Source organism: Pongo pygmaeus, chromosome 4 (assembly GCF_028885625.2).
Source record: "Pongo pygmaeus isolate AG05252 chromosome 4, NHGRI_mPonPyg2-v2.0_pri, whole genome shotgun sequence".
In the NCBI taxonomy this organism is placed as follows: domain Eukaryota; kingdom Metazoa; phylum Chordata; class Mammalia; order Primates; family Hominidae; genus Pongo; species Pongo pygmaeus.
The window spans coordinates 145,159,178-145,174,297 of record NC_072377.2 but is presented as its reverse complement, the minus strand read 5'-3'; the positions used below and the strand labels follow the sequence as shown (position 1 = coordinate 145,174,297).

At 44.4% G+C, this 15,120-nt stretch overlaps 1 protein-coding gene across 1 annotated transcript; it reads right to left on the bottom strand.

Moving 5' to 3' along the window:
- Positions 1-313: 313 nt before the first annotated feature.
- IK (IK cytokine) lies at positions 314-14,992 on the bottom strand. The gene is made up of 20 exons (XM_054489247.2): positions 14,862-14,992; positions 14,281-14,347; positions 11,000-11,092; positions 10,659-10,718; positions 9,664-9,831; positions 8,763-8,877; positions 8,229-8,299; positions 8,088-8,134; positions 6,817-6,980; positions 5,157-5,265; positions 4,026-4,065; positions 3,638-3,863; positions 3,469-3,487; positions 2,964-3,042; positions 2,603-2,683; positions 1,979-2,036; positions 1,086-1,174; positions 787-895; positions 581-615; positions 314-492 (listed from the first exon to the last, which is right to left on the bottom strand). The coding sequence occupies exons 1-20, from the start codon at positions 14,875-14,877 to the stop codon at positions 465-467; spliced, it is 1,674 nt and encodes a 557-aa protein (XP_054345222.1). The 5' UTR covers positions 14,878-14,992; the 3' UTR covers positions 314-464.
- Between the last annotated feature and the right edge of the window lie 128 nt (positions 14,993-15,120).

Genomic DNA, 15,120 nt, shown 5'->3' with positions numbered 1-15,120 from the left:
CAGCCCATCAGGCTGACTGCAATCCCCAGGAAATCTTTGTCCAGGGACTAGGCCTGAAGATGGGCCTGAATGAGTCTGACATTTGAGACTGATCATCCTTACATTCCTCTATCCACCTCTTGCCCATCAGTGAGGATCATTATTCTCTTCTCTACTGGGCACACTGGCTAGAAAGCATCCTTACTGTCTAAGAATCTAGAACCACAGCTCAGGAAAGGACTGATGACTTTCTGCATGTGATTTTACACAACCAGTGGAATTAGTGTTCTTGGTGCTTCAAGGGCACTGGAGGGGACATGCTCAACAAAGAAGCTAGCAAGTTAACCAATTTTAATGGAACCAAGTAATTACACAATAAAATTTTATATTCATCCACAAAAAAACATCTTGCAAACTTTGGAAACTGTAGAAAGAAAACAGTGGGGAGCATATCTTTGTGGAGCATCTCTGGTTGTAACTGGTGATTAGTATTTTGGCCTTTTGACTTCAACCCTGCAATGGAAGGAGAAATGGGTCAGTATAAGATCAATACACTAAGCAATTCCCACCAGTCCCACAGAGGAAGAATAATGCCGCTCACCCATCAGCTTCCATCTTCTTCCTCTTCTCAATGATCTATAAAAACAACAGGAGAGTCTATCACCAAGCTGCCCATCTAAGCTCACCTGAGGCCCAAGGCTGACCTCCCATTTCCATGGCTCTCCAGCCCCTTGCCTGTTCCTGAATCTGCAGGCCAATGTCTTCTCCCAGTTGAAACCCTCCCACCCAAGGCGCCATCCTACTTACTGCACTAATCTTCTTCCACTGGCGATCAAGCTCTGCTTTGTCATTAGTTTCCTTGAAGCGCCTGGTTTTCCGCCCTTCAGACATTTTGATACCATACTGGAATGCAGCCCTGAAAAAAGCAGTTGGGAAAGAATGCATCAGAGATTGCATAGCAGTGGCGAGGTTTTCCCAGAGTCCTGTGGGCAAAGAACTTAGTTGGGAATATCTCAGCCAGACCATACCCGCTAACCTTATGTGCACTATTCCACCAAATCCCCACAGCCCTCCTCACACCCTGCCCATATTCAGTACCAACTCACTTGGGCAAAGCCTCTTTGTTGTTCATATACTCGCTGTATTCTTCCTGGGTATCAAAGTCCCAACGGCCTAAGGGCCCCTTCTTGTTACCCTGTTGCAGGACAGAATGGGGGGATGGGGAAGGAAGAGATGTCAGTGGAAATGGAATTTCAGCCCTTGATTGAAGCCAGACTCTCCCATAATCCCAAGTTCCACAATTCATAAATCATACCCTGATAAGTAATAATAAATGCTTATTACATACTTACTATGTGACAGGCATTATTCTGTACACTAAATGCATATCTCATTTAATTCTCATAACATCTATGAAAAGGGAACTATATTTCTCTCCATTTTCCTGATGAGGAAACTGAGGCATAAACAGTAAAAGAACTTGGCAAGTTCACAAAACTAATCAATGGTAGAGGCAGGATTAAACAAGTCTCCAAGATTAAACCATGCTATTTCAATACAGTGAACTCAGGGGAAGAATAGAGACTTCTTCACTATTAGTGGCATTAGTGGTTTTTTTCTTTTTAATTTTGCTTAAGACTTAGAGGAAAACTTCAATCCTGGCTAGAATAAAATTTAGTTATTTTCCAAAGACTGCAATTTTTTCTGCCCTTTCTACTTATGCATTGATGCTTGCTTACTGCCTACCATGGGAATCAAAGCCTGGCACTTTGTTATAGGAAATAAAAAATAGATTTTTGACCCTATGTCATTTGATCTTGTGCAAAGACTCCGAAATAGTTAAACTGCTCATGACCCTCAATGCTGCTGTTTCTACTGCTGCAGCTAAAGGAGGGTGGGGCCCAGTAAATGAGATAGATTTTTTAGGAGTGGGGAAGGAGATATATGTAAAACAAATAATAACTGCCCAAAGGCACCCACCATCCTTCTAACTACATACCTGGTCCATTTTGCTATAATCCACCTCCTCATCACTATCCACAGCCATGTCATCCATCCTAAGGAGAAGCAAGAGTTAAACAGATGTTGCATACCCTGACCCTATGCTTCATCTGGAAACCTACCCGACTAAGAGGTTATCTGCATAGGAATGACCATCCCCTAGACCTCCCACTTAGAGCCTAATAAAATAGTTCATCCAAGTAAGAAGTAGCCTTGGGCCAGGCGCAGTGGCTCACTCCTGTAATCCCCGTACTTTTGGAGGCTGAGGCGGGCAGATTACCTGAGGTCAGCAGTTCAAGACCAGCCTCGGCAACATGGTGAAACCTCATCTCTACTAAAAATACAAAAACTAGCCAGGTGTGGTGATGCATGCCTATAATCTCAGCTACTTGGGAGGGTGAGGCAGGAGAATCGCTTGAACCCAGGAGGTGGAGGTTGCAAGCGAGCGGAGATTACACCATTATATTCCAGCGTGGGCAACAGAGTGAGACTCTGTCTCAAAAAAAAAAAAAAAAAAAAAAAAAAGAAGTAGCCCTGGGACTTAGCAAATCAAATTTCCATTTCACCCCCAATTTGTTTCCCAATCATCCCAGCCTCCCTTCCTTAACCAGGTTTCACATACGTGGCTGGGTAGCACTCTGCATAACTGTTGGACATGCCAAAGAAATCTCCCAGCTGCTTTTTGTCTTCTGGCTTCTTCAGCATACGCTATGTTAAAGAAAACACTAGACAGGATTCTACCTATTGCTGTAAAGCTTCAGCCAGGAGGGGGCCAAGGGCTAGAAGCCCCAACATGAAAATTCTGAGAGGGCTGTGAGCTGTTACGGGTGCTCTGGGAAGGAACAAGGGATGGTTTCATCCTGTCAAAATTCAGCATAAAAGGGAAGGAATGGGGCAGGGTAGGAGGGAGCAGGGAGGCAGCGGGAGTTGGAGTAAAGAGACCAGTTCTCTGGAACCCAGGAACGTATTAAAATAAAGGATATGATTCTGTGCCTTCCCAGCCAGCAGACCCAGCAAACTTTTCATTGATGGACTTGATCAACTCCTTGGCAGACCCAGGTCCTAGGAGAAAAGAGAACTCTGCCCAGACCTTGAACTGAGGCTCTCACAACCTCCTCCCCACAACACACTTAAAAAACATTTTTTAAGGCATAGAACCCTTTTATCTAATGAAGTTTTAAACAAACTCCAATTAATAATGAGTTACTCTGGTTGAGATGAGGGTAGGGTATCCAGAACATTCCATACTTGACCTCTACCTCGCCTCCTCAGAACCCCAGGGCCACAGGAATTATATCTAAGAGCAAATATGCCCTGCCATGGCCCAGGAAGGTGGAGGGAACTCCACCTATTCAATAAAGCAAGACACAGTTCTTACAAGAACCCAGAACCAGGAAGTCCCCCAATCCTACCATTGCCAGCTCTGAGCCCTACCAGGGGAAAGCAGGACTGCTAGAGCAACTGTGAGATGCTGTGTATACAACTCACCTTTGTCAACGTCTATGGGCTGGAAAGAACACAAAATGTGAGATTAGTGTTACCATGAGAGATTCCTACTCATCCTTCCCCCAAGTCTGAAACAATTCCTTACCCAACCTTGCTCACATTTCCAGAGAGGGGCAACTCCATCACCTGGTACTAAGGGCCCACATCTCACCTCATCATCTACTTTTGGCTTTTCAAAGTAGCTGTGTCTCTTCTTTTCCTCTTCTCTCTCTCGGTCCCGCTCTCGCTCTCGTTCCCGATCTCGTTCTCGCTCTCGCTCTCGGTCACGGTCTCTGTCTCTCTCCCGATCACGCTCCCGTTCCCGATATCTCTCCCGCTCCTTGTCCCGAGGTGTCTTGGTTGTGGAGGGTACGTAATCCCCAATGTCTTCAAAAATACTGGTAAAATGGAGATCACTAGCTGGCCAAATTCACACACACACCTTCACTCCCCCTGACCATTTCTCCAGATTCTCATGTCAACACCTCCCCAAAATGCCAGACACAAGAAATGCACAGACCCCCTCCCTCTGATCAGATGCCAGGGGCTAGGATACATACTTCATGTCAGCCTCAGGAGGTTTCTTCTCTTCCAGCTTCCCTGAAATTTAAAGAGGGGAGTCAGGAACATACTCCTCAGTTAATTTCCACTGAACTTCACCATCCTCTCCAGCTCTTAATGCCCTTTTAGACATCTTCTGTTTAAAATGTGGGTCAAGGCTGGGTGCGGTGGCTCACACCTGTAATCCCAGCACTTAGGGAGGCCAAGGCGGGTGGATCACTTGAGGTCAGGAGTTTGAGACCAGCCTGGCTAACATGGTGAAACCCTATCTCTACTAAAGTACAAAAAAATTAGCCGGGTGTGATGGCAGGTGCCTGTAATCCCAGCTACTCAGGAGGCTGAGGCAAGAGAATTGCTTAAACCCAGGAGGCAGAGGTTACAGTGAGCTGAGATGGCATCACTGCACTCCAGCCTGGGCAACAGAACGAGACTCGTCTCAAAAAAAATAAATAAATAAAAATAATAAAATAAGGCCAGGAGCAGTGGCTCATGCCCGTAATCCCAGCACTTTGGGAGGCCAAGGTGGGCACATCATGAGGTCAGGAGTTCGAAGCCAGCCAGGCCAATACAGTGAAACCCCGTCTCTACTGAAAATACAAAAATTAGCCAGGCGTGGTGACGCATGCCTATAGACCCATAGTGCCCTGTAGTGCCTATAGTGCCTATTTGGGAGGCTGAGGCAGAAGAATCACTTGACCCCGGGAGGCAGAGGTTGCAGTGAGCAGACATCGCACTACTGTACTCCAGCCTGGGTGACAGAGCAAGACTCCGTCTCAAAAAATAAATAAATAAAATAAAATAAAATGTGAGTCAAGTGTTAGAGCCTTTTTAGAATCTGTATAGGTTTTCTGGTTTTCACCAAAAAATCTCTTTAAAAATAAATAAATAAATGGGACATAAGCTACCCACTCTCCATCCCTCGTGCTTCAGACCTGACCACTGCTTCTTAGGTAGGTTAAGGAGACAGAATCTGGCTGTAACTGTCTCCTTGCCAATGCTCCAGTACTCCCATTTTTCTCTGCTTCCCAGGAGCCTCTCAATATTCTGGAGACAGAAAGCTCCAGGAGACCTTGGTTTTATCCCCAAACGCCCTCTGTGGGTAAGGTTTCTCTCTCTAACCCTCCAGGTACCTTTATCCTTCTTCTTAAGCTTCTTGTTACGGGTTCCCTGCCTCAGGTATGAAAGGATCTGGGTCAGCTTGCTAATAACAATGTCATTTGTGGTCAGTGTGGTCTGGGCCTGAAAATACCAAGAAACAAGAATGTTAAACCACTGAGCAGGAATCTCTTCATTTATTCATTCATTCACTTAACAAACTAAAGACTGAATTACAATACAGTAGGTGAAGGGAGGGAAAGGAAGTGCTGTGAAAGGATATTCCAGAGATAAAACAGCCTGCACAAAAGCCCTGCGTCAAAAGTCAATCAAGAACATTCAAGACAGTCAGGAGTCTAGAACATTCAAGAAAGTCAGGAGTCTAGAAAGGCCAGATGTTGCAGAGGCTCAAAGGCATGGTAAAGACTTTGCTCTTTATCCTAACAATGAGATACTACTAAAAGCTTCTAAACTGTAGTGAGACAAAAATTTACATTTTATTTATTTATTTGGAGACAGAGTCTCATTCTGTTACCCAGGCTAGAATGCAGTGGCACGATCTTGGCTCACTGCAACCTCCACCTTCTGGGTTCAAGCAATTCTCATGCCTCAGCCTTCCGAGTAACTGGGATTACGGGCACATGCCGCCACGCCTGGCTAATTTTTAGTAGAGATCAGGTTTTACAATGTTGGCAGAGCTGGTATTGAACTCCTAACCTCAAGTGATCCTCACACCTCAGCCTCCCAAAGTGCTGGGATTACAGGCATGAGCCACTGCACCCAGCCAAACTGTATATTTTAGAAGGGTAGGGGAGGTAGGGGTGGTTAATAGGTACCAAAAAGAATGAATAAGGCCTACTACATGATAGCACAACAGGGTGACTATAGGCAGTAATAATTTAATTATACATTCTAAAACAACTAAAAGAGTATAAATGGATTGTAACACAAAAGATAAATGTTTAACGGGATGGATACCCCATTTTCCATGATGTGATTATTACGCATTATATGCCTGTATCAAAACATCTCATGTACCTCATAAATATATATACCTACTATATACCCACAAAAATTTTAAAAAAAAATTCTTTTTAAAGGATGAATTATATGGTATGTGAATAACACCTCAATAAAAAGATATAATAACAAATCAGAGTGGAAGTGCGGAAACCAATTAGAAGCCTTTTTAATAGTTCCAGAGGCCTGGCGCAGTGGCTCATGCCTGTATTCCCAGTACTTTGGGAGGCCAAGGCGGATGGATCACTTGAGGTCAGGAATAGCCTAGCCAACATGGTAAAACCCAATCTCTACTAAAAATAAAAAAATTAACCAGGTGTGGTGATGAATGCCTGTAGTCCCAGCTACTTGGAAGGCTGCGGCAGGAGAATCATTTGAACCTGGGAGGCGGAGTTTGCAGTGAGCCAAGATAGCACCACTGCACTCCATCCTGGGTGACAGAGTGAGACTTGGTCTCTAAAAAAATAGTAAGTTAATAGTTTCAGCAAATGATTATAGCTTAGACTGGAATGTTATTGGTGAAAAAGTGGAAAAGTGAATGGATTCAGTTGAGATTTAAGAGGTAAAAGTGAAAAGGACTTGGTGACATGGTGGATGAGGGACACGGGGCAGAGGCCAGGCTGATTCCCAGGCTTGAGGCTAACATGATAGGCTCTCAGGATTCCATTCACTCACCTCCATGGTGGGGCAATCAGCCTTGCTGCGGATAAGAGTGGTGGGGATATCTGTGTCAGCATACTCATCATCCAGATCTACCACATAGGCCATGCGGCCCGGCAGGAACAACTCATTCCGCTCATATGCTTTGCTCTTAAAAAGCATTCGGTAAACATTGCGGCCTACAATAAGGAGAAGAGCAGCAAGTAGCCAGGATCTACAAGAACAGCTGTCACTTATGTGCTTACTCTGTGCTAGCCACCATGCCAAGTGCGATGCAAGCTTTGCTTCATTTAATCTTTACAACAGCCCTATGAAGTGGATATTATTCACCTTTTTACCGATAAGAATACTATGGCTGAGATTTAAGTAATTTAAGTAAACTCATGTATCTACTAAGTAATGGAGCAAAGAATGGAACCAGGCAGTGTAACTCCAAAGCCTGGGCTCCTGTCCACTCTTCTACATTGCCTCTTCAAGGGCACTATGCACCTGTATTGTATTAAGTCCTGTGAGGAAGAAGGATGAAGTTTAAGGTAATATTGATGATGACGGAAAAAACAGCTATACTACTCAATATGATAGGCATGTTATAGATTTCATTTTTCTTCATCCCTACAATAAAGTCATGTGATAAATAATAACCCAATTTTTACAGGTGAACAAACAGAAAGCAAAGTCAGTTGCCTAAAATCATACACTTAGTGCTGTTTCATCATCAAGGTTTAAACTCAGGTCTCTCTGACTCCAAATTTTGAACTTTTAATCACTAACCATGTTACTTCTTTTAATTCATAAGCCCCAAACTGAAAAATCTTTCAATCTACCTGAGGAGACATAAATGACATATGAAATAATTAAATCTATGTCTGAGTCTTATTAGAGTATTTTATGGGAGTTAATTGTTTTGGGGGCAAGAAAGAATCCCAGCTCTTTGGGAGGTCAAGGCAGGAGGATCACTTGAGCCCAGGAGTTTGAGACCGGCCTGGGCAATACACAGAGAACCCCATCTCTGCAAAAAGTTTTAAAAAGTTAGCTAGGTATGGTGGTATGGTGGCACATGCCTGTGGTGCCAGCTACACAAGAGGCTGAGACCGGGAGGTCAAGGCTGCACTGAGCCATGATCACACCACTGCACTCCAGCCTGGGTGATTAAGTGAGACACTGTCTCAAAAAGAAAGAAAGAGGAAAGGAGGTTGGGGGAAAGGAGAAGCATATCCTTCCCAGAGCATTAAATTCCCTACGATTCACCTAGAATGCATAGTCACTAGTATAGAAACTGTACTCACCCAGACGTGTTTTAAATTCAATTTTGTTTTCAGGATCCTCATCTTTCCTGAAAAGACAAAAAAGTTTTATTTTTGCTAAATGTGCTCCAACTTTAGGTCCCACCTTTCTAAACTCTCAACCTTTCCGTAATATTTACTTACTTGGTTTCTTTCTGGGGCTTTTCCATCAGTTCCTCTTCCTCTTTCTCTTTGCTGGCAATCTCAGCTCGTACCTAACAGGAAAGCAAGCAGGGTTAGGACACTCACTTTATATATTTATTGAACATCCACTACACCACACTGTACCAGGAACTAAGAATATAATATTAAACATGACAGATATTGTTCTTACTCTAATGGAGCTTATAGCAGATGAGACAGACAAATTAAACAATTTCAACAAAGTGCAATAACTTCTGTGGTAAATGAAACAGAAGGGCTATGCAAAGGTACAGGAAGCGGGAGGTGAAGGGAAGTGCTTAGCCACACCTGGGTGATCAGGGAAGGCTTCTCCAAGGAAATAAAATTTGGCCTGATACTTGAAGGATGAGCAGCAATCAGCTTTTCAGAGGGGCCACCTTTAGCCCTTCTTCTACTCAGTCTGAACTCTCAGGAATCTCCCTCCTCATCTTGCCAGACCCATACAAGAGCATTCAGCACGACAGTATTACTCTCCACCTGACCACCAGGACTCACCTTTTGAAGCAGAGCAAAATCCAAGCCTTTCACCAAATGGGTGTGTTCCATGTCACCACCCAAGAATTTGGACTCCTGGATCAACTGTCTTCTCTTCTCTGCAGCTGATTTGTCCCTATATAATGAAAGAGGCCACATTAGAGCAGTACTGTCCAGGTGTGGTGGCTCACGTCTGTAATCCCAGCACTCTGGGAGGTCAAGGCGGGCAGATCACAAGGTCAGGAGTTTGAGACCAGCCTGGCGGATATGGTGAAACCCCATCTCTACTAAAAATACAAAAATTAGCCAGGCATGGTGGTGGGCACCTGTAGTCCCAGCTACTCGGGAGGCTGAGGCAAGAGAATCGCCTGAACATGGGAGGCGGAGGCTGCAGTGAGCTGAGATCACGCCACTGCACTCCAGCCTGGGCAACAAGAGCAAGACTCTGTCTCCAAAAAAAGAAAAAGGGGGTGGGCGGGCCAGGTGCGGTGGCTCACACCTGTAATCCCAGCACTTTGGGAGGCCAAGGCGGCTGGATCATGAGGTCAGGAGATCGAGACCAGCCTGGCTAACACGGTGAAACCCTGTCTCTACTAAAAATACAAAAAATTAGCCGGGCATGGTGGCCGGCGCCTGTAGTCCCAGCTACTCGGGAGGCTGATGCAGGAGAATGGCATGAACCCGGGAGGCGGAGCTTGCAGTGAGCAGAGATCGCGCCACTGCACTCCAGCCTGGGTGACAGAGCAAGACTCCATCTCAAAAAAAAAAAACAAAAAAAAAAAACAGCCCTTTGTGGGTGGCAAATGCCTCTGAAATCACTTATTGTAGGCTCCAGGGCAGGAAAGTAAGAGGAAGAGTTCACGTTGTATTTGCATGACTCTCGGATGCTGAGAGAACCATACCCTGTTCCCTCAGTACTCACGCCTCAGCAGTGGGGCCAACAGCCCTGTAGTTAGCTGTGGTGCTGATAAGCTCGGTTTCTTCATAATCTTTGTTCACTCCATCTCTCCGTTCCTTGGCACGATCCCGGTACTTCTCTGCTAGCTCTCTCTCTCTCTCAATTTCTTGTTGGCGTAGCTTGGCATAATAACTGTGACCAGAGAAAGGCAAATGTGTAAGGCTCATCAGCTGCTACCTCAAGGTCAACAGAACTGTTCCTGCTTGCTTCCCTACATCTCCAACCTACTCTCTATGGGGAAAAGCTCATGTCTGTCCTGATAGAACTGCTGGCCACCTCTTCATAGTTACTAAAAATCAGAACTACAACTTCTTCCAGCTTATAGATATACTTCTCCAGTGCCAACTTGGGACACTCCATCTGTCACTTCAGAACTTTTTAATACCACCCAACTCCACCAATTCCCTATAGATGTAAGACTTTTCCACACAAAAATCAGAAAATCTTCTGAATTTTTACCACCTTCTAAATTTCAGCTGAAAAGAATGTATTATTTGCTGGTCCACTCTCAGAATAAAGGAAAAGCCAAGTACCAGGTCCAGAAACTTTTGTATCGTATAAATAACGATGATGATATAATAATGATGATGGCCGTCAAGATTTATTGGGTGGTTACCATATGCCAGGCATTGGTGCTAAATGCCTACATGTACTTTCACAGCTGATCCTCATGACATCCTGAAACAGGTTATTATTGCTACTGTATCTCCATTCTATCTGTGGATTAGAGAGGCTAAGCAAATGTCTAGGTTATCCACCAAGAAACTAGTGAAGATGAGATTAAAATATAGATAGGCCTATTCCAAAGCCCTCTACTGCCACTCTAAGTATCACTCTGTTTCATTAAGAAAGTAGAGCGCCTCAAGACAAAAATCTTAGTTTCTAGCTTCATAATTAGCCCCTACTTTCCCCTAAACACTGTCCACCTTAAAATCTAAAACCCTTCACCCTTCCTTCACCTTTTCTTTTTCCTCCTTCGTGCAGCTGGGTCTTCATCCTCATTGTACTCCCTTGGCATCCTAGAAGAGATGAGAAATTCACTGATAGTAAAATATTGCCACAGCCCCAGAAACCCCAAGAAGTCTCCTTGAGGATTTTTAGAAAGACCTAGAATACTGACCAAAGTAACACTTTCAATCAAGCAGAAATCCACATCAATATTTGTAGGTGGACAGTTCTCAAACTTTAGAGAGCATCATAAATACCTGAGGGACTATTAAAAGTCATTCTACTTAGTAGAAAGAAATAGGAAGGAGCAAGAAACAAGTTGGGAGACAGGTTGGATCACCCAAAGACTTACTCATGGTGACGTGACTTAGAAGGTGGTGCAGAGGTGGGTGCAGCCCTGGGGGTCATGAGAAGTTTCCTGAAGTCTTCATTGGTGAGTTTTGATCTAGAAGAAAAGGCAAAGATTTTAAATATTAGAACTCAATAAGAAATGAAAAAGGAACAAGTAAAAATCATGATTAAATTAACAGAAATCAGGGAAATACAAATTAAAACAAAGATATGACACTTTTTTTTTTTTTTTGAGACCGAATCTTGCTGTCACCCATATTGGCCAGACTGGTCTTGAACTCCTGACCTTGTGATCCACCCACCTCGGCCTCCCAAAGTGCTGGGATTATAGGGATGAGCCACCGTACCCAGCTTTTTTTTTTTTTAAGACAGAGTCTCCCTCTGTTGCCCCAGCTAGAGTGCAGTGGCACGATCTCAGCCCACTGCAACCTCTGCCTCCTGGGTTCAAGTAATTCTCCTGCCTCAGCCTCACAAGTAGCTGGGAATACAGGTGCCCACCAACACACCCGGCTAATTTTTGTATTTTTATTAGAGGTATTGGCCAGGCTGGTCTCAAACTCCTGACCTCAGGTGATCTGCCCACCTCGGCCTCCCAAAGTGCTGGGATTATAGGTGTGAGCCACCGCGCCTGACCAGATATGCCATGCCATTTTAATGCATCAGAGTGTTAACTACTAAAAAGTTTGATAAATCAGGTGTGAGTGAGAATTTGGGAAGGGGACACTCTCATATAATGCTGATGAGAATGTAAACCAGTATAACCAATTTGAAGGGCAATTTTGCAGTACTTGTTAAAATTTAAGTATATCTATCCTATGAGCCAGCAACTCCATTTATTTAAATTTAGTCTGGCCCATTACTGACATATGTATATAAGAAGTCCTGTAAACGAAATTCAATTATAGCCTTGAAAATAATCAGTCTGGCCAGGTGCAGTGGCTCACGCCTATAATCCCCGCACTTTGGGAGGCTGAGGCAGGCGGATCACCCGAGGTCAGGAGTTCGAGACCAGCATGGCCGACATGGTGATATCCCATCTCTACTAAAAATACAAAAAAAATAGCTGGGCGTGGTGGTGGGCGCCTGTAATCTTAGCTACTCAGGAGGCCGAGGCAGGAAAATCGCTTGAACCTGGGAGGCGGAGATTGCAGTGAGCCGAGATCTAGGTATTACACTCCAGCCCGGGCAAAAAGAGCAAGACTCTATCTCAACAAAATAAAAAAAAGAAAAGAATCAGTCTGAAACAGACTAAGTGTTTATTAGCTGGAGACTAACTAAACTATGATGGTGTTTCCCAAAGAGGAAAAGACAGCACTAATGGTACAAGAGATTATTTTAATTGGTACACTAACAAAGACTGACTCCTCTCTTGATCAAATTAAAGTCAGACTCCTTTAAAGCTCTCTTCTGACTAGGGCTCTTCCTTGGCCTGCTGACTTCAGTTTTAAAAAGGAATCCTAAGTCAGTTCACAGAAAGTTTTCCCACTCTTGATTTCCAGTCCAGCTCCTCTTCTCCCACCCTTGATATCTAATCAAGTTCCTCTTCTCCCCAAGGAAGACTTTATTGAAGATACTGTAACAGGAGTCAAGACCATTGTAATAGAGTAGAGAGACTGAACTTAATTCCAAATACAACAGGGACAAGTGAGAATTTATAGAAAATTACTAAAAGCAACTTGGTTAGGTATGGGGGTGGAGCGGCAGTTGATTTCTTTGTTAAAACTGTGCTCAGCAGGGCACGGATGAGTCCTGCTGAAAAATAGGACTCTTTGGGGAACCTGACTAAAGTTTAGCCAAGGAGGGAACGCTTGTCACTGCTCTGAAAGATAATCTCAGAAACACTGAGCAGGGTTTAAAAAGAAGCAAGTTGCAAAAATGATATACACAGCATAATATCATTTAACTCAAATATTTTAAATCACAAAGCAATGTTGTGTTTTCCTCAGATATGCATGTATGTGTATAAATGCATTTAAAAAAGAGTAGGAGGGCCTAGGTGCGGTGGCTCACGCCTGTAATCCCAGCACTTTGGGCCACTGAGGCAGGCAGATCATTTGAGGTCAGCAGTTCAAGACCAGCCTGGCCAACATGGCGAAACCCTGTCTCTACTAATACAAAAATTAGCCAAGCATGGTGGGGCATGCCTGTAACCCCAGCTACTGGGGAAACTGAGGCAGAAGAATTGCTTGAGCCCAGGAGGCAAAGGTTGCAGTGAGCAGAAATAATGCCATTGAACTCCAGCCTGGGCAACAGGAGGAAAAGATACACAAAAAAAGGTAACTGTGGTTACTTCTAAGAAAAGGACTGAGGCTGGGCACAGTGGCTCACGCCTGTAATCCCAGCACTTTGGGAGGCTGAGGCAGGTGGATCACTTCAGGCCAGGAGTTCAAGACCAGCCTGATGAACATAGTGAAAACCTGTGTCTACTAAAAATACAAAAAAAAAAAAAAAAAAATCAGTCGTGCATGGTGGCACATGCCTGCAGTCCCAGCTACTTGGGAGGCTGAGGCAGGAGAATCACTTGAACTCAGAAGGCAGAGGTTGCAGTGAGCCGAGATTGCATCACTGTACTCCAGCCTGGGGAACAGTGAGACTCCGTCTCAAAAAAAAAGAAAAGAAAAGAAAAGAAAAAAAAAAAAAGAAACGGACTGGAATTGGGGATGTTATCAAAGATGATTTTACCAGGGGCTGGGCACGGTGGCTCACGCCTGTACTCCCACCACTTTGGGAGGCAGAGGCGGGTGGATCACCTGAAGTCAGGATTTCAAGACCAGCCTGATCAACATGGGGAAACCCCATCTCTACTAAAAATACAAAATTAGCCAGGCGTAGTGGAACATGCCTGTAATCCCAGCTATTCGGGAGGCTGAGGCAGGAGAATTGCTTGAACCCGGGAGGCAGAGGTTGTGGTGAGCCGAGATCGCACCACTGCATTCCAGCCTGACCAACAAGAGCGAAACTCGGTCTCAAAAAAAAAAGATGATTTTACTCTTATTTCCTACGTTTTAATTTGCTATCGGAAGAAGTAATTCCTATATAATGTGTAATTATACAACACGTATTAAAAAAAAAAAAAAACTTAACACCTTTCCTGCAGGAATTTCCCTTCTAATACCCTTATGCACTTGGCCTGATCCAGTTAAGTCTCACAGAGATAAAGAGCCAGCGGGTATAATTTTTGACCATCCTTGATGACAAGACATTCAAAATTCTTTCACCATCACCACCACTTTTCTATTCATTGCCCAGCTCATTTCCATGGTCCTAGCACAAAATACTCACTGGTGGAAGGAGTGAGGATCATCCACATCGTGGCCATCGGGGGCCAAAGGGTTGGAGAACGGCTCACCTGACAAAAAGAATTGACGTTAATTTAATCAGTCTCTTATGTGTCAGATCCTAGCAAAAATCTGAGATATAGTAGTGAACAATACAGAACAAAAGTTAGAACAGCAGCAGTGTCAACACAATGTAATAAGTGCCGAAATGGGAAACTACAAGAAGCTGTGGGAGCACAAAGCAGAGGACCTAATCCTGCGCTGGAGGATCAGAGAAGACTTCCGGAAGATCGCGTCTAAAATACAACGTAAAAGATGAATACGCGCAACCCAGGATTAAGTATGGGGACAGAACTGGGGGAAAGCGATCCACACACAAAAGCCGCCCATCATCACTTGGAGTAGGAGTGAGGATTGGGGACGGAGTTTGGAGCTGTCGGCCTCACTTAGGACCCTACGGCTTCTCCGGGCTCAAGCGTCACACATACACAAACACACACACCCGGCTTAAGCTCAGAAGCTACAATAATGCGCCAAGTGCCCCAAGCGCCATGGGGAAGAAATAACGGATGGCCTGAGCCTTACTATCTCGCTCCGGCATTTTGTTGTCGTTCTTCCGCTGTCACCAACAATTGAGTCTCCAACAGCAACACCGCAGCGACAAACCTTTTCCCACAGTGCACCTCAGAATCAACCCACACTGCTTTGCGTTCGCAGCCTTTCCGCTTCCTGTTTTTCCCTCTGACCAACCCGGAGCGCAAAGAAATTGACCTCGCAGCGGTTCTACAATACTTTTATATCATTGGCCAAGCTTTACCCCGCCCCTGCCTCATGCAGCCTATGG